The sequence below is a fragment of the Gekko japonicus genome, unplaced genomic scaffold (assembly GCF_001447785.1).
Source record: "Gekko japonicus isolate JY-2015 unplaced genomic scaffold, Gekko_japonicus_V1.1 scaffold1023, whole genome shotgun sequence".
NCBI classification, from domain to species: domain Eukaryota; kingdom Metazoa; phylum Chordata; class Lepidosauria; order Squamata; family Gekkonidae; genus Gekko; species Gekko japonicus.
The window spans coordinates 60,282-84,921 of NW_015163118.1; the positions used below are offsets into that span (position 1 = coordinate 60,282).

Sequence of the window (24,640 nt, forward strand, 5' to 3'; positions counted from 1 at the left end):
TCTTTCCCTTCTTCTTTCCTTCCCTCTTTCCTTCTCTCTTTTTATCCCCTCCTTTCCTTCTTTCCTTCTCATTGGCCTGATCCAACATTGGCTTCTCTTATGTTCTTATGAGAGACCTTGACTGCTTGAGCAGGTATCAAAGGTTCTCTAGAGAGGATGTGGTAGGTTTCATTCCCAGTCCCTTTAGAAATTTAAAATGCATTGAGGTTAGATCCTAAGCAACATTCTGTTAGTGGGGCAATTAGTTCTGCTGCTGTCCTCCTCCAACTGCAGATGCCACCTGCCCACACACAGGGCGCTCTGTGGACTTCAAAAGGAATGGGGGGGGAGGCATACTTCCAAGGCTTCACTGTGGCAGTGGTAGTTGGGAATAACTCATTGAGGTGGATCCTTAGCCTTACAATTCGTAGTTAGGCTCAAGATGTTCAGATAAGGAAAGAACCATGTTGTGCTCCCTAGTAAAAATTCCCCTTGAAGGAGAGGGGCTCAATAATGACATCTATGAAAGAAACACTGTAGCTTTCCATTTAATCAAAACAGGCCCCCTGCTGCTCCTAATCCAACTTTTATGAGTCCCTCCTGCTTGCCCGAAGTTCCTGAGATGTTGAGTTACCTTTGTTAAAATTTGTGACTTTATCATAGTGAAGGGGATATATAATGGTCTCCGTCTCTCACAGATCTGCTGAGGTGTCCTCTGTTACACCTTTTCTTTGCACATCACTTGGAGATGATAGTGTGGTGCCCATCTCTGGATCAAGGAACCCTATGTTTCCCCAATTGTTTTAAAAATATGAATCAAAGCCGCCTCACTGCATGTTGCTGAAATGAAATAAGTGTTAAATGCTAACAGTAATAACTCCCACTGCCAGAATGGATTTTTTTAAAAAAACATTAGGAGGGGGAACACTGAAGAAGTCCCAGCAATTTGAGAACCATGAAGAAGTCCATGAATTATTAATTTTTATACAGTGCTTTGTGGCTTCTGCCCACTGTTGGTCATGGCATGCAAAGGCAAGAGTGCAGAGCCTTCTTCCAGGTAGTATATAGAAAGGTCCCTACGATGATGGTTGCCTTGCTGCTGTGCTCAAACTCACAGGAGGTGTGGGATTTTATGAACATGGGTCTGTTTCTTCATGAAAGGATTAAACACAGATAGCAGAGTTTTGCAGCATTCCCTTCAGTTGAGTTTGGCTCATAATGTTACGGTGCTTGATGTTATCTTTTCCCGCCTGTGCACAGGAAGATGCAAACAGCTAGGCCCAGTAGAGCAAAGGCACCCACAATGATGCCCAGCACCAGTGGGGTGTGTGAGCGACCGTGACGCTCTCCTGTAAGGCAAGAAGAAAAAATGTGATGAGAGCCTTTCTGCATGTTTGTGGGTGGCAGCTGTACTCACAAGTGACTTATTGTCAGAGTCATAAATAGGATCGTAACTCATAGGATAGCATTGTGAAAAGGCTGAGGCCTTTTGGATCCAAGACAGGAGCTGTTTCTGTTTGACTTAGCAACCTGACAAGTGTTGCATTTTTAGGCCTGCTTGTAAAACAAGGCTTGTGAGCAGTGGTGCATGAAGCAGCTTCCCATGCAACAGGACCAATTTTAACCACCTCCCTTAACAGGAAATAATCTGATGAGGATCTCGCATGGTGGAGAATACTAAAAGTAACTATCTGAGCCTGTGCAACCATGTATTTTCTGCACAAAAGATAAAATACTGTATCAAAAAACCCCACAAAAACTGGATTCTTTAGCAAAGTCATATTTGCATATATTCAGTATTATTTTGCTTAGTGCTGCTGCTAGTAAGCAGAGGAAGGGAAAGGTAGGTCTTTGGAAAGCCTATTCAGTTCCTCCATACTACATACTGGAATTACCAAGCATTCCACACCCTTGGTTTCATCATGAACTTTCGGTCATATTTTTACAGCCTTAGAAGCTGGGTGCTTATTTTTTGTTTTAAGAATGAAAGGTGGGATTTTCACCTGCACCCATTTCTACTTTTCTGTTCTTGTGTGGTGATTTTGTGGAGTTGCATGGAATTTACTGAGCGAGATCATGGAACTGCATGGAAATATGTACATCTCTGTTTGTTGGAGTTCATGGTTAGGAACCTTTTGGTTTTGGCTCAAGTAATGCATTGTTTGGCTATACTGTGGATAACTAAGCAGCATCCCAGCTATTATGCGAAGATTTTGCTTCCCAGATGTATAAAAGTAGTCATACACACCAGTCAAGGGTTGGTTTACATCGCTGTGCTCCTTCACAAACTTAACACATGTTTCTTGTAGGAAAAACTGCAGGGTTTTTGTGGTCTCGTTGTAGTAGTTCAGCTGGCCAGTGGCATACGAGGCCATGTGGGAGGCCTTCAAAGGCAACCATGTAGCGTTGGCAGCGTAGAATTTCAGGAAAGGACGCCCATTCAGTGCCACCTCGTAGAAGCTGTGACTGGTGCTGTTGTGGAAGATCAGGCAGCCCTGAATGCAGTGTACATGAAAGGGATCTACAACAAAGTAGGAGTGTTAGGAATATACTTCTCAGGTACAGCCTATTTTCACATATTAGTTCCCCGCACCCTTTACATCTCTAGTTAAAGCTGCACTCAGCTCTTGAGAGGAGACTTTAGGTTCATATGCTAAGCTAAGCAGGAGTTATTTAGATAACAAATTAGAACAATAAAGACTGAAATTCATAGTTTGGCTCAAAGGCACAACCATGAATGAATGTATACATTCATTAATGTGTACTGCTTGGTTTTAATTTCATCATAGGTCAAGTAGCACAGACAATGGATTTATAGTTTAGTAGTTAAGCATGTTTTAAATCAGAAGGTCCCAGGTTCAGCTTTTCGGAAATAGGGCCACCTGCCCCACCTGGAGAATTATGGAGGATTAAGGCTTTACATTTGTGGTATCACCTTCCATTTATATATTTACAGCTTGCTTTAGGATGCAAACATTGGTTTCTTTGCTGAGAGGTGATACTCTTTTTTAAAAATCCCCCTTTATAAACATGACAGTATTCTTGGAGGGTGACTTAGAGGAAGGTGTTCCTTATTAGAAAGCTTCTTAATGGCTTTTATTTTAGTACTTGATGCTAATTATTCATAGACATTGAAACGCATGTAGAGAGTTTAGGTGGCTACAAGGGTAGTGAAATTTTTCGTTTCCCTGAAGCCCTATTGGGAAGTAGGGCAGCCCTGCATCTAGCATTTCCAGTTAAAAGGATTTCCCCAAGTCTCAGAGAGGCCTTTTTCTGCCTTCATCTTTGGAGAAATGCTGCTTATCAGAATAGCCAAGAGTGGACTAAATAATAGATCTATATAGTATATCAACTATAAAGTTACAGGTAGCCACACTGATCTAAAATAAGATCCAAATAATTAATACCGTTTATTAAGACTAACCAAAATGACAGAAAACATATACAAGTTTTCACTTTTTCCAGAATGCTTCATCAAGCTTGGTGTTTAAAAGGGGGAGGTTGGAATAGTTTGTCATGATCTCAAGGCCTGGTCCTGCTAGCATCCTGGTCTTGCTAGCACTGACCAGCTATGTAGCTATGAAGTGGTGGTGGTCACTCTGGCCTTTGGAGAAGAAGCAGAAGAACATGTAAGAATGACTGTGGGCTTAGTCTTTCCCACTGCTGTTGATGTGGACAGAAAATGCTCATGGGAGAAGAATGATAAGTTGTGAATTTAAAAAAAACTGAGGGGAGGTCAGCTCAGAAAACGTGTCCCCGTGTCTCATGCAGCCCCAGTGCACTTGAAAAGCTGCTCCAAAAAGTTGACATACTCTTGGGAACAGCTTCACTCAGAAACGTGGAGAGCACAGACCTCTCCTTCCACAAGCAGAAATGGTTTCTGCTAACTCCACACAAAGGTATCTTTAGATCTGATATTATGGCAGTGCTAATGCCCATTGGATTTTTTTTTCCATACATCTGCTGCAATAGATACATGGAAAGAAACCATGAAGGGTAATGGTACTGATAGGGATGTGCATCAGGGGGGAAAGGTATCATTTCAGGTTATTTGGGTCTCAAATACCAGTTTGGTATCTGGATTCAGGTCTCCCCCCCCCCCCAATTCTGATACTATTCGGGTCCTTTATTCCCTATGGGGAATCTTTTTTGTGGGACTGGAGGGGTTATTTTCTAAGCAACAGCACCAAAATTGCTGGAGGGCTGATGCTGCCTGTCCAGTAAAGAACTATCTAGTTTCAAGAAGACTGGGTCAAAGGGTTCAATTCTGAACAAGGTGTCCTCCACCACACTTCATTGTTTCCTATGGGGGGGGGGAATCCATGCTTTCTCCATGGCAAAAAAGCCAATAGCCAAATTTACAAGAGCAAGCTGCAACCACTGATCAAAATCTCCCAACACAAACAGAACCAACAAGCCAAGCAGAATCAGGGAATCAAAGCAAAACCACAGGCCAGTGTGGCAAGCCCAACATAACTAATGTCAAACCATAGAATCAGACAAACTAACTTAAGCAGGGGGGGCACAGTTGCAAGCCCAACACAACCATTGCAAACCACAAGAGTCGAGCAGGATCCAGGGCCTATATGGCAGCACAAGCCCATCAGAACCAATGTCAAACCAGAGAATCCCAGCAGAACCAATCTGCCAGTACCAAGAGACCCTGCCTAACATACTGAACATCTCTTCCCCAAGGAATGCCTCAGAAAGCAAGAGGAGGGGGTTTGGGTACCTAAGTTCTCCTCTCTGCAGCCTATACCATCACTGGCTCTGAAGAGCCAAGAAACAGCTGCAGTTGCCCTTCATCACTGACGCTCCTGTTCCCTCCCTCCCACCACTGTAAAGAAGAAAAACAAAAACAGTGTTACAGCATGCATGTCAGTTTCATTTTAGATGGTCATGAGTCTTCTGCTTTTTTAAACTGATATAATCTCACACGTGACATACAGGTCTCCCTAGACCACTACTTTCCTAACATATGAACAACATTTTTGGTACTCCATTTTCTGAGAAAACTGAGCTGAAACTACACCAATGTCTGCCTGTACTGCACAGCAACTAGGGCTCAGTTGGGTGGGTTTGTTTAGGTTATCTTAGAACACTGTTTGGGATGCCAGTTTTATAAATGGCCAATCAAAATGGATAACTTTCCTATTGCTTCTAATTCTGACAGTAAACGTTTAAGTTTTGGGACTCTGACTCCCCAGTACGGACTGAGAGAGGATGCAGGCACAAGCATGTGCTCACTTTACTCACCCTTGAAGTCCAGAGCTGGGTAGTCAAAGAGCAGTAAGGTGACCTTCAGGAATTCTGATGAAAATTCTGAGGCTTGTAGAGATAATTTTGCCAGCCCAATTCAGATGAGTTTAAGGACTGGTTCGCTCCTAATATGAACACTGAGTTGCAACAAGAGGCTGGTAACCTTGAAGAAAATAAGAATACTCCTGAGGAAGAATTTGATTAAATGAGCCCACATCCGGGTGCTCATAGTAATATGCGGATGGACTCTTTTTTGCAATACCATAAGGGTATATTTCTATATAATGTAAGACTTCTATGTTGATTGCAAAATGTTTTACTAAATGTGTTAGCATATCACAGTGTTTGTTATATTTTCTGTGTTATACACTGTGATCCTGGGTCACTGTTTTTTACAACTTTCCAGGGGAGCAGAGGGGAGCGATGCAGGTTGACAATGACACTGATCTGGGAGACAATACACAATATGCATGCTCATCAAAGATCATGAGAGAAGCCTCAGCCACAAGAGAGAAATCCGGCCAACCGACTCTTTCCTTGCCCAGTAGCTCAATGGTAGACTGGTAGACTGTGACTTTTAGGGCTCAGGGAGGTAATCCTTTACCATTGTGGCTGCCCAAGCCTGGTTGGTCCACCTCACATTCCCAGAGGGGCTAACTGCCTCCATCTCTATGAATGTCTTGGGAGTGGCCATGGGGGGACAGAAGCAGAGCTGCTGTTGTCTTCCTCCTCCTCTGCTGGTAGCGTGTCCCTCTTGGCCTGCATATGCGCCACCTGCCGAAAAACCTCAGCATTCCAGAGAATGAGCTGGCTGGCTCAGTCAGCAAGGCTGCCCTTGATGAATGGATTGCACATGGTTGCCAGCAAGTACACCTACCAAGTGAGTGGCTGCAGGCTAGACTTGATGCCCTCTTGTAGCCTTTGCACCAGTGCTCACAAACTGCTGGAACAATGTCTTCCTCTGAAGCATTTGGATCAAGAGAATGAGAAGAGCCAAGCCTGCCATATAGGATGAGAGCACTTTGGTGAACTCTTTAAAGTGCTTAATTACCTCAACTGCCCAGGAGAGAGTCAGTCACTCATACTTGAACACTCTCTCCCCCCACACAATGTCAACTAGAGGGTTGTGTTTGGCAAAACTTTTTTTTAAAAACCCTGAAAAGTAGCTTATTGGTATTTTGGGGATATTACTTAAGCCAAATACAGATCAGAGATCTGTACTTGGTTACCGATACAACTGAACCTTAAAAAAGCCAATTTTTGTTTTTTTGCTTTTATTTGGGTGTGGTCAATGCCACGATGCCCCAGCTTATCCACAGCACAGCTTGCAAGTGAACTCTCAAGCCATGAGTTTACCCACCTTCTGGGTGAACTCACCGCTCGGGAGTTCACTCACGTAGGGCTGCTTGCAAAAATGCCTTTTGCAAGTGCTGCCGTGCAAATGGAGTCCCAAGCAGTGAGTTCAACCATCTTCCGAACCCAAAAAATACTGTGTGGGGGTTTTTGCACACCCCTAATGTCAACCTCTATGGTCAACTTAGCCGGGGAGCTCTTCTACAAAAGCTCAGGTAGAGTTCCAGCAAGTGCTGTCATCACTGATCAAGTGGTACTCTAGCATGCCCACCAGTGCTTGCTTCTTGCACAGATGGGTAGCCTTCACACTGCGTGAGAAATGACTTGTAAGATTCCAGAAGTTCTGGAGCAGACACCAGAAATCATGTGTCACAGTGTCCAGGGCAAGATTCTTTGCAGACCAGGGCATCCTTCAGCATGAGGTGAAGGAAGTGGGCCACATAGTAAATGCACCTCACGCCCACAGCCTGTGCCACTGCCCTAATATTTGTGCTACCATCAGTCACCATGAAGGCCATGAAGATAGCTCTGCCTACCCATTCCACTAATTGCTTTTCTGTAGTGGCAGAGATGTTCCCCATGTGCACTGCATAGAGAAACGTGGTGTGGAGCAAAGCCTGGTAACAGCCAGCCCAGCCATTGACCATCTCACCCTGCCTGATAGTTGCAGAAGGACTGTCCTCTTGGCTGGCTGATGGCCACAAAGCCACCCCAACAGCCTCTCTCTCCCCCTGAAGAAGCACCAGCTGGTGGTACTTTTTCAAATGGTTCCAAAGGCCGGTAGTAAAGACATGACAGGTCTTTCCCTCAACGGATCCGAGCCCTACACAACTGGCACTGTACAAAGGAGGGACCCTCTGGAAATGCTTCCAGACTCCAGAGGTGTAGGGGCACCCACACTGACTACCAGCTGCAGGGATGACTGGGGCTGCCTCCTGTGAGGAGTTCACGTAAGACACACTGTGTTGGCGTGGGGAGGGGTAGAAGGGGATGCCCAAGGGAGAGGGGATGGAGATAGCAGGACCTTGTGGTGCACCTCCATTTCTTCCTCTTGCACCAACTTCATCCTCCTGTCTCTTTCAAAGGCCTGCTGGACTCTGGAAGAATCGGAGAAGGGGCATCTGTATCTCCTCCAGTTCCTACAGCAGCCTCTGGGGTGAGCTCCAGACCCAAAACACTGTTGTCCCCCAAGCTCACCTCAAAAGACATAAGAACATAAGAGACGCCAATGTTGGATCAGGCCAATGGCCCATCCAGTCCAACACTCTGTCACACAGTGGCCAAAAATACCAGGTGCCATCGGGAGGTCCAGCAGTGGGGCCAGAAAACTAGAAGCCCTCCCACTGTTGCCCCCCCAGCACCAAGAATACAGAACATCACTTGCCCCAGAGTCCCTATCTATACCTTCTGGCTAATAGCCACTGATGGACCTCTGCTCCATATGCTTATCTAACTCCCTCTTGAAGCCGTCCATGCTTGTAGCCACCACCACCTCCTGTGGCAGTGAATTCCATGTGTGAATCACTCTTTGGGTGAAGAAGTACTTCCTTTTATCTGTTCTAACCTGACCACTCAGCAATTTCATGGAGTGCCCATGAGTTCTTGTATTGTGAGAAAAGGAGAAAAGTACCTCTTTCTCTACCCGCTCTATCCCTTGCATAACCTTATAAACCTCAATCATGTCACCCCTCAGCTGCCAGTTCTCCAAGCTAAAGAGCCCCAAGCGCTTTAACCTTTCCTCATAGGGAAAGTGTTCCAACCCTTTTATCATTCTAGTTGCCCTTCTCTGCACTTTTTCCAAAGCTCTAATATCCTTTTTAAGGTGTGGTGACCAGAACTGTACACAGTATTCCAAATGAGGTCACACCATTGATTTATATAGGGGCATTATGATATTGGCTGATCTGTTTTTTTTTATGGTTTATTTATAATTTTTCCATATTACAACTATTATTTCATTTTAAATTTCTCATTCTTGTGAGTCACTTTTATATACATGCTCTAACCACATACAGAACATTTCCCATCGTTTATCAAAAATTTATTTACTTTTCTCTTGTAGTATTAAGCTCAATCTATCCATTTCGGCTACAGACAACATTTTATCTATTAGATCTTTATTTGAAGGTATCTCTTCTTCCTTCCATGCTTTGGCTATTAATATTCTTGCTGCTGTAAAGAAATATACAATTATGTATTTATTTGTCTTACTACATGTCTCTGGCAGAATAATCAATAATGCGGTCTCTGGTATAAATGCTATCTGCATGCCTGTAATTTCATTTATCATCTTATAAAAAATTTTCCAATATTTTTGCATTCTTTCTCACCTCCACCACATATGCCTATAAGTACCGACATTTTTCTTACATTTCCAACAATTTCTGTTAGAGCTTACATGGCATTTTGCTAGTCTCTCTGGAGTCCAGTGCCACCTGTAAAACATTTTGTAAATATTCTCTTTATATGGAATCGCTCTCATTAGTTTTATTGAATTCCATACTTTTGTCCATTGTTCTGCTTTTAATGTGTTTTGTAAATCTTTTGTCCATGCCACCATTGTTCCTTTAATCGTTTCACCTACCATGTAGTCTTCTCTTAACATTTTATATAACTTTTGAATTAGTTTATCACTAGAAGAGAGCCAGATCTTGTCCAGTTCTTTATTTTCTTTGTAGAAACCCATTTTTAATCTATATTATATCTCAAAGTTAATTGCATTTTGTCCCACCAAGTAAGCTTTACTTTCTGCATTGCTAGTTGTTCTTTTGTTTTTAGGTTATTATTTTTATCTAGTAAATCTTCATATGACACTACTTTGTATTTCTCCATCAATGTTGGTATTGTTAATGCTTCTATTGGTGCCACCCATTTAGAAGTTTTTAAATAATACCGTATTTTCATTAGAGATCCTCTTATCGTGTGTTGTGTAAAGCTCTTTGAGAGCTTGTCTTCTTCATACCACACATATTTATGCCACCCCATTGCTAGGTTATGACCTTCTAGTTTTAATAATCTGGTATTCTCTAATGTTATCCAGTCCTTTATCCATGTTAGCGCTGCTGCTTTATAATATATATTCCAGTTTGGAACTGGCTGATCTGTTTTCAATACCCTTCCTAATAATCCCCAGCACAGTGTTGGCCTTTTTTACTGCAGCTCTGGCTGAGTCACAACAGCCGGAGGAGGGGCAGCCTGAGCAGCAGACCCCTGCCCAGAGGATGCAGTGGTAGAAGGCAGCTGTGGGGCAGCCCTCCACACAGGTGGTGGAAAGCCTCCCCCTCCCCTCCATCCTCCTCTGCTTAGCCTTTTCTCCAAGACCCCACTGGACTCTCCTCCTGCTTCTCCTTCTGCCTCCCTGGAGTCTGACTGCATCACCAAAGTAAGCTAGCTGTACTACAACCTACCTAACACATTAACCTGCTTACTTTTTTAAAAAAAATCCCCCAGCACAAACTTTTTTGTTCTGTAAAGCTACATCTAGCCTTATCTCAATTGATTTTTTTTAAAAACCACTTCTGACTTTCTAGCCTAAAAGATGGCTAATTTTTTGGTGATTAGCTTGAAGACGGAAAGCTAGTTTTAAAAGCCTTAATTTCCTACCCGGCCCACAAGCAAAGCCTGACTTTTCCCAAAAAAAGTAAGCACTCCCTTCTGAAAACCCAGAAGATTAAAAGATCAGCCTAAAACACTTTTTTTTAACCACCTGGCTTCAATTGTTTTGAAATCCAGAGCAAGGTCACCCTAATATATTTTTAAGTTAATCTGTGCTCCAATTATTGTTTGAAAAACAGCCTGGTCTTGTCTTAATTGCTTAGAACAAGTCTATTAAGGGAGGAACTCTAAGCCCTGTGCTGAAAATTATTTTGTGCTTTTTAAAATACCTAAACTCTCACTTAAATTAACTGTTCCAAACCCAACAAGAAGTTTCCCTTAGAATAATTATATTATTTAAAACTAATGGGAACACCCCAAAACCCCACTATACCCCTCCCCCAAGAAATACTTCAGAGTAAGGAGAATCAGAACAGTGGGACTAGAAAGGCTAAACTTATTAAAACAGCTGAACCTGGAACACACACGACCTCCCCAGAACTCCCTTTAAAAATTAAAGTGCAACCCCCTGAAAAATAGACCCCAACAGCAACAAAACAGTGCGCATGCCATTTTAAAATCTGAAAACGGCAGAGGCCAAAGAAAACTAGCTTTTAAAAGAGCCAGAAACCAAGCAAAGGTTCCCCACACACACCACGCCAAAGCAAAAACAAAAAACCAAACAGCACAACAAAGGCAACTCAAACAGCAAAAACCAAAGAAGACTAGGTTTAAAAACAAAATAGAAAGGAACTAAAGCCTAGCTAGTCCCTTTTCTCCACCCCCAATCCCCCCACACAAAGAAAAACCAATTACACTTGAAATATTTTTAAACTGATATGCAAAGCAGGTGACAATTTTCTTCAGGCAGGTAGGTGTACCCTCCAAATGCTGGAAACCTCCAAGGCAGCAGCAGACCACAGCAGCACAGGCACACTCCAGAAATCTTCCACCGTAATGCTGCCATGCTGCAGCCAAGGGCTGGTTTTATGCTCTTTGCCAGGGGTCAAAAAGAATTTGAAACAAAACTAGCCTATTAGAAAATCGCCATGACTGGGCAGACAGTAAGGGCTCCCCCTAAAAAGCACTCCCATTTGCCTGTAAGCTGCCTCCCTCCCCTTTCCCAGGAAACCTGCAAAAGCATGAGGCAGGCAGGAACCAAGTCTGGAGCTTTAAAACTTCCAGCTCTGGATCCAGACATATTTGGGATCAGATTATTGGTACTGGCTGGAATTCTCTAATATGTATCCAGATCCCGAATATACCCCAAAATACCAATATTTTGGAGGTATATTTTTGGAATGGCTATATCCCAGAGCACATCCCTACTACTAGCTATAGATCTGTGCTCAGTTTTCAGGAGCTGGCAGATACAAGTGGTGCCAAATTGTACTTTCACCAATACAGTTACAGCCAGAGTTGCCATTACATATGCACCCGATACCTGTAGGTAAGAGGCATTAATGCTGTCCTATGTAGAGCTACTCCAATCTAAACTAATTAAAATCAATGGTCTCAGCATCCCGGACAGAGCCTCCTATGCAGTCATTTCAGTCTATCTGCTATTTGCTTCCAAATCTCTAAATTAAACTGAATACTGGTCAACTCTATCACATGCCCAAGCTATGGGATAGCAGCTAGTTATAGTGACACCTACCACCAGCATTGTCTTGCTCCCTACTTCATTACTCACATTCTACATGCCTCTCCCGAGCTATCACTTTGACCATGTCTTGGAACTGCTGTATGTACTGGTACACGTTGCTCTTCCTCTGTGTCCAAAGATGGGAAGGCTCCAGTGGGAGCAGCTGGCTCACATTGAGCTGTTCGTTGTGCCCCTCCAAAGTATGAGTGAGCTTTCCATCCAGAGTAGCATTGCCTACAACTTCCACTGAGCAATTATCTGGAAAGTAGGACAGATGGAGCATGTTGATCGCATGAAGGTCTGAGAGAGAAAAGAAGACAACAGATATTTAGACTGATATTATACTACATGCCAGAGCTACTACGAAAGGCCTTTAAAACCCTGTGCCCCCAAAGTCTTTTCATACCAGCCTTGTGAACAGTACCAAAAGAGAATGGTAGACACGCCCTTCCCAAAAATCATTCTTCTTGCTCGATTTGGCACCACAGGCAGAATTGCTAATCATTTCCGGAGGAAATTTTGCATATTCAGGAAGGAAGGGATTCCCTCCATGGTCTTCCTCCTAAAGGCTTGCCCTCTTGACTGACTACAAGCACAAACTGGCTACCCACCCTCTGTCCCAGACTGGATGGCACCAGCCTTTACCAAGGTCACTTTGGCAGCGCCTTTCCTTTTGTTCAAGTGTAGCAAAATCAGCAAAGTGCGAGGTGAACTTGCCACTTCCTCCACTGCAAAGGTAATGGGCCCTTCTGGGTAACCAGAAAATGCTGCAAATAGACCTCTTGGTTGTGTTAAATACTATGCTTCATGCTTATAAAGCCAGTGAAACTGTGAAGCAAGATGAAGCTCCTTTAGGAAGCAGAAGTCAGAGGAAGAGCAAATTTCCTGCTTCTTTCTGTGTATCATTTCTTTTTTAAAACTTTTTTTACTTTTGTCCAAGTGGAAAAATAGAGGTTTTAAAAAAAAATGACTTTGTATCCCTCTTCTAGACTGGAACCCTCAGAGTAGCTCACAATATTCATAAAATGTGGCATTTCATTTAACAAACTTTTCAGTTTAAAAAAAGTTAAGAACAATACTGTAAATGGGCCTGTGAGAAAAGATGTGGGATGGGGAAGAGAATAGATTGAAAATCAGAATTTTAATACGTTGCACGCACACACCTGAAACAAAAAATAAATATTCTTACAAACGGAGGACAGGGAGAAAACTAGAAACAAAAGGTCTGAGCTGAACCAGGAGCAGACATGTGAGTGTCTCTGCATTTTCTCTCCCTTGGTAGAATACTGTGGTCTTAAATGTCTGCTGTTGTGAGGGAAGGTCAGTCCAAATGAACCAGGAGCCAGCTATGTGATGGTGTTTTTGCCTGCCTCTCCTTCAAAGCTGCTGGGATGGTGGAAAGGTCAGTTCAGCTGAATCAGAAGCAGGTATGGGACAGTGGTTTCACCTTTCTGTTCCCTCCACTCACATGAAATAGCCAAGCCTGTGAGGACTCTGCTGAGGAGGCTAGTGCTCCTCGCAAGCTGGTAGGCATTTTGGCAAGCCATATCCATCTGACCATTTTTGACAAAGATACTATGAGCCAAACTGCCATAAAGTCACAAGCCCTGATCAAGGGTTCACAGTTGTTCATAATAAGCAGTATAGCTCAATCCATGTTCAGTGGTTTACCAAAGCCATCTGACAGAAAATGTATAGAGCCATATACTCCTGAAGGATGATGTCTATTTTCTTCCTCAGCCTGGCTGCAGGCACTGCTGATGGTATTTCATGGCAACAAACAGACCTTGAAATCAGATGTACCATGGAATTAAGGTATGTCGTCCTTTTCCAGCTACCATCACGGAACAGCTTGGACATACAGCCTGCTTCTTCCTTCCACTTTCTTTGTGGTGAGGTTCTGGGGTTGTGAAATAAAGTCTGTCTCTGCTAACATACAGGCAAAGGGAGAATGCTGAAGAAAGCCCCTCACATAAGTGAAAAAGGTTTAGCAGAGTCAGAAATACATAACTGGATTGGGAAAACCAGTCAGGAAGGGGGGTTGAAGCATTCGCAAGCACTGTGTAGGCAGGTGTGGAATGCTGTCATTTCTTCCCCTTTCCATGCCCCAATTGGTAATGTTTTAAAAGTAACTTGGGATAGGTTAGAAAAACACTCTAAATAGTGTTCTTTTGGTGACACAGCTATGAAGCAATTCATCTTCTTCCTTTCCCAAAGCCTGGATCCTGCCCTCTGCAGTAGCTGGAGGAGGATCGAGAGAGATCACTGGCAGCATGGCCTACTGTAACACTGAGGCAAGGGACCTTGTCCCATGTTACCAGTTTCTTCTCCAGAGCCTTTAGTAATGCAGAAGCTGTGCTTATAACTGAGGGGTGGCAGTAAAACAGAGTCAGATGTGAACAGCTGGGATGTGCATTGTGGAATAAGGATAAATTGGAGACCATGAAGACTTGGGGCATACTTGTGGGCATGGGGAGGAACTGCAAGAAGATATGAGAGTCATTGCTCCCGGTGCACTGAAACTGCACTTCAGTCTGTATATGGCCCCGGTCACACGGGCTGAAAAATGCGGGGGGGGGGGAGCGTGGCTGTTTGCCCCAGAACAAAGTAACGCGTGGCAGCCCGATCAGACATCCTGTCGAGGTCCCGTGGTTAGGCGTTAGGTGCTGATCAGACGGCTAGTCTGCAGCGCGGCAAAGAAGCAGCACGGTGCATTCACACCGGCAATTGGGCCGCTTCTGTGGCAAATGGGATTTTTTGTTTGTCTTACCGAAGTTTGCGTATGTGCATGATCGTTTGTGCGCATCCTGTGGGGACTTTAAAAAAAATCCGGTTTGCAAGGGGACATGGGCGGGCGCCGGATGCCGTGGGATTCCAGTGGAAATGCGATCAGACACCCGCCCTTGCCCCGCGTTTTCCAGAAACCAGTACATCGTAAGTACTAGTTTTTTACTTCGCATCTTCAGCGGGAAGCCACGGGTTAGCCACGGGAGCACTACGCTTCCCAGATGTTGCAGTGTGATCGTGCCCGGAAAATCCGCCTATCATCCGTATCTTTAGCATAGCAAATGCTCCTTGTGAACGGGGCCTATAGTCCTTATTTTATCTGCTTGTTCTTTGTTTTATAAGAACATAAAAGCAGCCAAGCTGGATCAGACCAAGGGACCATCTAGTCCAACATCCTTTTTCACATACTAGTAGCCAACCAAATGCCCCAGAACACCTGTAAGGAGTTTACAGACCAAAGCCTCCCTCTAGTTGTTGCCCCAGCACTGGCATTTAGAGAGCTACTGCCTCTGAAAATGGAGATTCCGTGTAGTTAACTTATGACTAATAGCCATGAAATTGTCTGTTTCCCTCTTAAAGTCAAGTGAATTAATAGTCATCACTACATCCTGTGGCAGTGAATTCTTCAAGTTAATTACACTTAAGGTGGAAAAGTTGCTTCCTTTTAGAATGCTTGAAGATCTGCCATCGCCAATTTTTGCAATCGCTCATCAACCCATATGTGGCTGTTTGGCAGGGCCATCCTCCTATGTGGTGTAGTCAATGGCAGCACATGTAGTTTTTAAGAAATGTATGTAAAGCTACTCAGCAGGCACTTGAATCATTCAGCGCTGAACGGAATACACCTGGTGATCAAATCAGATTGTTGTAGTCGAACAGGGTAGGTTTATTTGTCAAAAATGTTTGCAATGAAATTCTCAGCATTCCTGCTTCCTTTTGTGTCTCCTGAATCTATTGCCCATTAACATCATTGGGTGCCCATGAGTTCTAGTGTTATGGGATTGGGGAAATAGTTCCCCCTATTCACTTTCTTTACTTGTTGTATATTTTTATAATGCTTTACCATGTCCTCCTGCCCCCAAATTGTGTTTTCTCCAAACAAAAAAAAAAGCCCAACTTTAGCCTTTCCTTGCATGAAAGGTGCTCCAACCCCACGGTCATTTTTGTTTCCTCTTTTTGCAACTTTTCCAGTACCACAATATCCCTTTCGAGACACAGTAATAAGAATGGTACAAAATATTCCAAATGTAACCACAACATAAATGTATATAAAGGCATTTCTATACTTCCCATTTTATTTTCAGCCCCTTTCCTAATAAGCCCTAGTATAGTATTTGCGTTTTCATGACTGTTGCAGACTGACTCACAATTCATTGATCAATCCTATCTACCACAGCCTCAAGGTTTTTCTTGATCAGTCATTGCCAGGTCAGAACCCAATAGCATATGTTTAACATCAAGATTTTGTTTGTCCCAGGGTTTGCTTCTCAACATCTTGAACAATGCGATGTTATCCACAAGCACAACCACTTTGCTGCTCACCGCAAATCCAGATCTCTCCGAAAGCCACAGGGCAGTGTAGGTTTCTAACTGCATAGTCTGACAGCTCTGAATTGCTTTCATGTTAAATTGTGATCCAGTGGGTCTCCTCTGGTTGGGTCAGTAGGAGTTATTCCATCCTAGGATCTTATAGAACAAGACAGATGTTGGTTCCCAGCTCCTAAGTTGCATTTCCATGTCTCACATTTTGGGAGGAATTGGTGCTATGGAATTTGTTTTATTACTTCTTGTTGTTATAGGTCCTAGCCTGTAGCCACCTGAAACCTGATTCTGCTTTGCCTCAGTGTGTCAGTAAGCCCAGCATAGCCTGGCACAAGAAGGTCTTTTTAACATCATAACCTGGAAAAAAAATCTGCCTTTTCTCTCATTTTAAATGTATTTATTTATCAAATCTATATCCAACTCCTTCTCCCCTGAATGGAACTTTGTGACATTTGTCCAGATGAAGAGTTCTAGGGAGTTCAGAAGCTTGCGCACTGCCTATCATTGGGTACATCCTAATAAAGATATTGCATGGGTTGCATTTTTGGCTTTTTGCATATCTCACGTTTCCATTTCTCACCATCAACTTAACAGTTTTGATCCAGTCCAAGACTAACTTACAAAACACAGCTTGTGTTCACAAATAAAACTAGTTTTAGGAGTCTTTGTCTGGTTTTTAAAATCAGAACCCACAGTTTTACATCTACTCAGAGAACTGGATATGTATGAGGCTTTAAACAACAGGCATCCCCCCTCAAAGCTGTACACAATACATATCTTTTGTTTCACAAAATCCCACTATTTTCCTAGATCAGAGAAATTAACCCAGAAGCCATGGATTTTCACTTACCTGCACCGTATGCCTGGTGGCAGAGAAGCCAAGGTAGGAGGGGCAAGAGCAAGACTGACATATTCTCTTGTCTGCAGAAGCCAGGAGTACTCAGTGCTGAAGATGTTATAGTGAGTTACAAGGGAAAACAAGTTTCTTATACTTCAAGTCACTGAAGTGGATTCTTCTGAGCAATGCAGGCACCACTGGGGATCCTGCTCTCTACTCTGCCCAGCTAGGACTGGAGGAGGGAGGCCAAGATTGGCAGGGAGTGAGAGGGTGGAGCATGTTATTTCGTCGTCTTTCCAATTTCCTCAGAGGAATTGACACCTCTTCCTTGCCAAACCTCGCCTCTTTGTTGCTGCTGCTGTATTTGAAAAATGGTTTGAAAAAGACCAAGATGTCCCTATTCGTGTTATCATCTGAAACAATAGGAAGAGAGAATAGAAAAACAACACATGAGCAAAATATTTTTGTGGTATGGGTATATCTATTTACTTTGGAAAAAGAGAGGGAAAACAGTGTGTTCATGCAGATGGCAGAGTCTCTGCATACCTTTCTCGGTCACAGTGGCCTCTGTTGTACAGATTTAAGATGTAGATTTGTAAAGCATAGTATATCTCAGCAATAGGCATGAGAAGAGGCAGCATGGTAACTACTCTGGACTGATGGATGTTTCAAGGCTCTGTCTTTAGAACATAAATGCATACAGTAAATATGGACCTAAATAACACAGAAAACACACAAGCCCAGTATCACATTTCTGAGTCTTAACAATGAGATCAAGTATCATTCACTAGTGCAATGTTAGCAGTCTCTGTAAAGAAACGTTAACAAGTTTGGCCCCTTTGTTTCTTCATTCTGATGAGGGTGTCCTGGCCCTGTTTTCTTCCATTCTTTCAGTCTTTTCCTACCAACTGACTTCCCCCTCCCCTCCAGCTTTTGCTCAAATGGAATGGGGGTGAATTAAAATGAATTATATCCCCCCTGTTTTCTATAAAACACAATAGAACTAACTACCTGCAACCACATGCACCTCTTCTTCCTGAAATGCTGACTGGGAAGACTGAATGGCTCTAACAGAGGACAGGAGCTGAACTTTGCTTGTGATACACATAGGGAGGATTTACACATGAATGTAAAACACAAATAACAGAATATTGTCACTTTTTTCACTTAGCATGTGAGCTGAGATACGTGTGCAAAGGGATTGTTTCTGGTAACATGCACTAAAATACCAAACCACTGAAAAGCAGCCTCACATGAAGTGGATTTTTGGCAATGTGCAATCTCTAGACATATTATCTGAAAGACCTGTCTATATAGATGGAGGGGATATAATGCACCTGAGGAATTTTAAGGACAGTGGCACATAAAAGTACTGGATCTCCCCTAAGTAATTTAAAATACGAATGCCACTACCACCTCTATAAATCACCACTACTTATGCTTTGAGATTTAATCACTTCTCATCAGGGGTCGTTTTCGTAGAAAAAGAGCTAGGGGAACTCATTAGCATAACTCATTAGCATATGCCACACCCCCTGATATCACCGGAAATGTGTCATAAGGCCACACACCTTGTTCCCAATGGTCCCAGCCGCCGCCGCCGGCCTTGCAGCTCCACTGCCGAGCCCCATGAAGGGCCCGGCGGTGGACCTGCAAGGCCGGCGGGAGTGCAAGGAAGCCCAGCGAAGGCCCTCCCTGGGCCCAAGCAGGCAGGGGTGGGGAGAGGCAGGGAGGAAGCAACTTACCCTCCCTCTTCTCCTGCCTCTTCCTGGCTGAATGAGGGCCGGAAGCGGGGTGGCCGGAAGCAGGGGGCGGGGCTTCGTCATGTGCCCTGCCCCCCCCGTACCTCACCCGGGGGAATTACGATCCCACGCGATCCCCCCCCGAAATGACCTCTGCTTCTCATTTGAATGTAAAGATGCTCAAATGATTAGAACAACACCTAAAGGAGTAATATACAAGCCTACAAAATGGTTGTAGATCACTGATGACATATGAGAGTGGTGACATCAAGTGGAATTCTGTCACTTACTCTCTGGGGCCTTAATCTTTTCCCATTCTGTTGAGAGGATGTTTTACTTTTAAGAATCTCTGCTGTAAATCTTTAAGGTGTCAGTCTCTGTTCCAAGCAACTGGAACCAATGAGGTTCCTTATATTGCCAAGATTCCTATGCTTCAATTTTGTTGGCATCACTCCCTAGCATTGGTCCAACAACCTTTGCCACATCTGGAATATTGTCAGATGTTAGAGAAATTTCTAGGTGAGAATAGAGGTTGGCTGGTACAAGGAATGTGAGTGTGGCATCAGTCTGAACCTCTAGTTGATCGAATCTGACAACAGCTGGCTCAGCAAGGAAACAGCTAAGGTCTGCAGGGCCCTTACTTTTGGTCTTGATTCAAAACCTCTGGGCATGCACTATTCATCCCACTCCATTTGAACGTATACACACATTGTCCTGAATACATTTGCTAACAGTCACAGGCATTGGCTATAAACAATGGATCATGTGGTGTGTTCTGGATGGTAGTTAGAAGCATGGAGATACATGTCACAGTCAGTACATTTCTAATATAAGGTGGTGTTCGTATTCTCTTGTAGCATTGTCTAGAAAGTGAGCTTGCTGATCATACTGTTCATCCCCAGATATAAATCCCATGGACACACAAATACCTCTCTCTATAAATGAAAGGGAACTACTGCACCTTTCTCTCCTGTCACTCACAGTGTATGGGAGGAGCATGTGGGCAGGGCTATCTGAGCAAGGCAAAGTGTCCTCTATTAGCTGTCTTAAAATTAGGTACATTCATTAGTCTGCTCCCTGCATATGCTCAAGTTCACACACAATGAGAATGGCACATGAAACTGGCAGCTCGATTTTACAAAGCAGGACACAGAAGTGACAAGACTAGATGGATGTGTGTTTTTTAAAAAAAAAATTCCAAAAGCCTCTATATCAGGAAGGGAGAGACATTTCCTCTCATTCTTCAGGAAAATAAAAAGAAATGTAACTGAAAGGTAAAGATCCTAAGAACCCAAGACAATGACTCCTACATCAGGAATAAATAAGAGCCAGGGAGAGGAAACCATATATGTTTTGCAATGGATGAAATTACTAAACTCCGTTTTGAGTGCTGTATTGGCTTTATGTGTGATGCCTACTCCACATCAACCAAAGCCTGATTTCAATGTGATCTTTCATATGCCCAGCATCATATTTAAACTGGGCTATCGTTTGGCTTGCATGCAGCTTTGGCATGCCAGAGAGCCATAGCCCCAGCAGGCATGGCACACATAGCTGCATTCCATGCATAGCAGCACAGCACAGATTAAATGAGACATTGGGCATGAGCAAGATCACATGGACAGGTTTGCACCAGCATCATGCTTAAATCAGGCATAAACTAGACTAACTGTGGTCTCAGAAGAACTCTTCTGAGAAGGGCACTGCAGGAATTTCAGATGAGGTATTGCACCAAACAAAACAACAAGAATTGTTGTCACACAACCCTTCCCTTACAAGGAAAACAAAATGGTCACATTTTAAGTCACAAGGTTCACAACTGCTCTGAACCTTAAATTATATGTAACTAAAATGTAACAAAGAAACCTAAGAGCACCTACATCTTGTAACTATTATGCAACTACAGACCAGCAGCTACATGTAAATATATCTCTCTGGAAAGGGCATCCCTGAGGGTGGCAGACATTAAAGATCAAAAACTATCAATAAAAGGAATCGAGAAACAAAACACTGGACCTTTTACCATAATCAAAAATGCTTACAAGGGAGTGGTGGAGCTCTGATGTTTGTGTGTGTAGCTAATCCCTTTTCCTGATACTTTTATGGGTTTTCAGAACTGTTTCGTTTAAGTTTCCTCTCTACTCCATCCTCAGTATCGTATGCCAGACTCTGTTCCCACCTTTCATTTGTCCTCAAATCTGAAAGTCAAGCTAGATATGATGAGAATTCTATATTGAGAGCAGTCCAGCATTTCTGTTTTCTCAACAGCTACTGTGATTGGGACCACAGCACAGGAGGAGTAGAGCCGAGCCCTTCCACTCCCACGCCATTGACCTGACCTGAACCAGACCCACAGAGCTGCTATTAACCCCACTGGGGGATGTAGGCACTTTTTGTGTGTTCCTTCATCTCTTTGCCCTTATGAATTGTTTGGAGAGTGTGGCAGAGCTTGTGCAAAAGGGTGCCGTCTTCCTCCTTCCCATCTGTGAAAAGACCCCAATCTAATTTAGCTCTCAGTCACAGAAGCAGAAAGACTGTCCATTAAAGCAGACTCTCAGAAGAGAAATCAAGTGTATTGAAATTGTGGATGAATAAAAAGGAAGAAACTGTCAGTTGTGAGAGAGCATTTTGTAGTCAAGACCCCCTAGATGAACTGGGGTGGGGGGGGGGAGGATTTGAACTTTTCCACACAATGGAAACATTTCAGTCCAGGAAGAAAGGAAGTAAACATTGCTCCAGTTGAGGAGCTGTGGAAAGAAGCACATTCCTTACATAGCCAGCTACAGCTAAACACAAAAAAATTGCAAAGGAAAAAAACTGCAAGTAGTATAAGCACAGTTAGAAAAAGTAAGTGCCCAAGTTAAGGAGCAGACTGCTTCTCCTCTGCATACAACCCCTGAGAATCCTCAACTGCACAAGGAGAACCAGGCTGTAAAACAAGGAGTGGTGCCACTTGCAAGAATCAGTGTGACTGAACTGCAAATTAAGAGAGAAAGCACAACAAAATCTCAAAAATTGTCAAAACAAAATTGCAAGCTTCAAATGAAAATCTAGCAATAAAAAAGGAATAGTGGCAGCTGTAAAAGTTTTCAAAAAGACTATTATGAATGAGAGGAGACTATTTTAAAATCAGAGGGAGAAAGTAAAAGTCCCTCTCTGCTTCAGAATGGATTTCCAGTGGCGTACTGGCAGATTATCATCCTGGCTTCAATTATGTGTCAATGATGTGGGAGGAGTCTTTTCCAATCCAACAAACTGCTACTAATCTAAACCACAAAACTAAAAGAAAGCTCTACAGACTCCCAACAAGAAGTGTTTTATTCAGAGTTTGTTCGAGTCAGTAGAAACACCCAGGATTAAAAAGGAGCATTAGTCACAGACATGAGATATTCTAAAAGTTTTGCAGATGTCCTATTCAGAGACAGCCATGCACATAAACTCTTCAAAGAAACCTCAACCAGGGGCCATTGGAGATAGAGAAAGTGTGGTTGTAGAAGGAGTAGACAGAAAATGAGGGTGGAGAATCAGAGTATGGTTAATGGCATAGAGAAATCTGGAGAGAATTGATAGAGGGGACAACAGGAAACAAGGGAAAGGAGTGTGTTGCTGGGTTAATTGCCAGACCACCACCACTGATCTAGGGATGAGAAAGAGCAAAGTTAGTTTTGAATGTTGAAAGAAAAGGAGAATTCCTCTAACCAACAGATGCCAGTCCCTAATAGTAGCTATGTTGGGATAATCCCTCAGAAATATGATGAATTTTGGCAATCAGGCAGAAAAGCTAAACATTTTACTCACACAAAAAGAATGCCTATAGGCTATAAGAAATACGTAGCTGCCAGTGCCAGCTAACGAAAAGGAAAACTTGAACTGGAATTCTTAAGAAATGAGAAAACCCCTTTTAGGAAGTTATTTTCAATGAAACAGGAAACGGAAACATCTCTTTTTAATCAACCTTGTGATTATTAAACGAGTACTTGTTTCAATCAGGATATGCAGAGTAAATGTACCGGATGTAATAGTATCCTTGTCTCTGCTGAGGGGATGCTGCTGCTATTTTAAAGTGATTTGAAAATTCCACAAATGAAATAGACTGACGTGCTCATCCCCCACACCTTTTCAAGTGCTGAAAACAGCCATGGGGAGGAGGAGAGGTGCAGCCATTTTGATACTTGAAAAGGTACAAGGGAGGAAACAAGAGAGCCTCAACCTGTTGCGCTGTGGATTTAATCAAGAGCCTTTTTAAATCACTTTAACATGGCAGCAGAATCCCCTTGGCAGACACAAGGATACCATCACATCCCATTTGGCCCCAAGGATAAGCCCATTACTATAGAACACTATATCTAAGTCCTAGCAATATATATTTTTTTAAAAAATATTTTCTTTAAAAATGATCATGATAAAAGTTTCTCTAGCCACTGGCAATAGTCAACTGAAGAATTACATATTTTAAATACATGTTTTATATTTTTTGCTTTTTATGGTGAATCACACAAGGAACTCCTAAGAGAATGTGTTTAAAAATTACACAACTGTAAAAGACTCAGCTCAACTGTACATATATGCAACTTAAGGGATGAGGGGGCGGTGTGTGTGAGAATGAGGTATTCCAGTTTATTCAGAAGATTTTGGTAAGAACAGAAAGGGCTTGAAAATGTTCTTGAGTATTTAAGCAGATAATATTTGTACATTCTGTGCATGCTTATTGTATATAGGGAAACAAAAATGCGCAGTCAAGCCTATTCACTTCTCACATGGAAGAACACCAGACATGTGCAAGTGCTTTCCTCCAGTATGATTAAAAGTATGGTTTCAAATTCAGGAAACCTGCAGCATCAATGGTTTTGGAGGACTCCACACTGTATTGTAACGGAAGCATTAACATGGTATGCCATTCTTTTTGATACAAAGCATCATCAACTCTCTTTTTCATTTAGAAATATGGAGATACCTGTCTTGATTACTTTCTCAGTAAGGCAGTGATATTTATACTGAAAATCCCCAACATATGTCTCATGTGCTACATAAATCAGTGATATAGTCCGGGGGGGGGGAGCTATTGTTATAGCTATGAGCTGTTATTTTCTGTGATCTTAGAAACAAGTTAGGAAGAGAATATTCTTGTGACTGCTAGGATGCAGCAATATACTTGGCCATTCTATTTTTGATTACCCTATGGATATACTGCCTCCCTTTTATGTAATTTTATGTCAGCAACAGACATTGAAAAAGGGCTAGGCCTTAAACTATAAATGCTGTTAGCATCAGGCACACACTGCCCTACCCTCATTTTTGCTTTATAGATGAATTCCCCATTAATCAGCTGCCAGAAACTCCCCAGACACACCTTGAAGAGTGAGAACATCAAACATGTTTCCCATTGCATGTCTGTCTCTGTAGTTTTGTGTTTTCTGAACCTACGTCTTAAGAATCAAATAAGTGGAGGCCCATCCAGCTTGGAACATGAGAAGCCAGAGAGGCTCACAGCTCCTACAGTAATGTTGCTGCAAACATTTATTAACTTCAAGTATCAGAATGGCCTTCCTGCCAACAGGGGAAATTAACATCATCTCTTCTGTGGACTGAAATTATGTCATTGATGAAAGTAACTGAACTGTGAACAGGTGGACAATGATTGACACCTACTGGTTGGGTTATTTTAGGAATCTTTAAAAGTATTAAGGAGCTGTGGTGCCTCAAGTGGTTAAGACACTGAACTGCAAGCTGTGGAAGGTCAGTATTTCAGCAGTTCGAGACCCGAGTTGCCGCATGACGGAGTGAGCTCCCGTCTCTAGTTCCAGCTCCTGCCAACCTAGCAGTTTGAAAGCAAGAAATTGCAAGTAGATAAATAGGTACCACTTTGGTGGGAAGGTAACAGCGTTCCGTGTGCCTTGGTGT

At 42.9% G+C, this 24,640-nt stretch overlaps 1 protein-coding gene across 1 annotated transcript; it reads right to left on the bottom strand.

Annotated features, from left to right (window-relative positions):
• Window positions 1–65: 65 nt before the first annotated feature.
• Window positions 66–17,244, bottom strand: PROCR (protein C receptor). Its single transcript, XM_015406868.1, has 4 exons — window positions 17,010–17,244; window positions 11,879–12,130; window positions 2,228–2,500; window positions 66–1,328 (listed from the first exon to the last, which is right to left on the bottom strand). The coding sequence occupies exons 1-4, from the start codon at window positions 17,068–17,070 to the stop codon at window positions 1,216–1,218; spliced, it is 699 nt and encodes a 232-aa protein (XP_015262354.1). The 5' UTR covers window positions 17,071–17,244; the 3' UTR covers window positions 66–1,215.
• Between the last annotated feature and the right edge of the window lie 7,396 nt (window positions 17,245–24,640).

What these genes read in the sequence shown, in the direction of transcription:
- PROCR (XM_015406868.1), bottom strand. Translation starts at nt 17,070, where the DNA reads ATGTCAGTCTTGCTCTTGCCCCTCCTACCTTGGCTTCTCTGCCACCAG. An exon ending in CCACCAGGCATACGGTGCAG is followed by an intron (nt 12,131 to 17,009) that starts GTAAGTGAAAAT and finishes TTTCTCTCTCAG; the next exon opens with ACCTTCATGCGATCAACATG. An exon ending in TGTAAACCAACCCTTGACTG is followed by an intron (nt 1,329 to 2,227) that starts GTGTGTATGACT and finishes CTTGCCTTACAG; the next exon opens with GAGAGCGTCACGGTCGCTCA.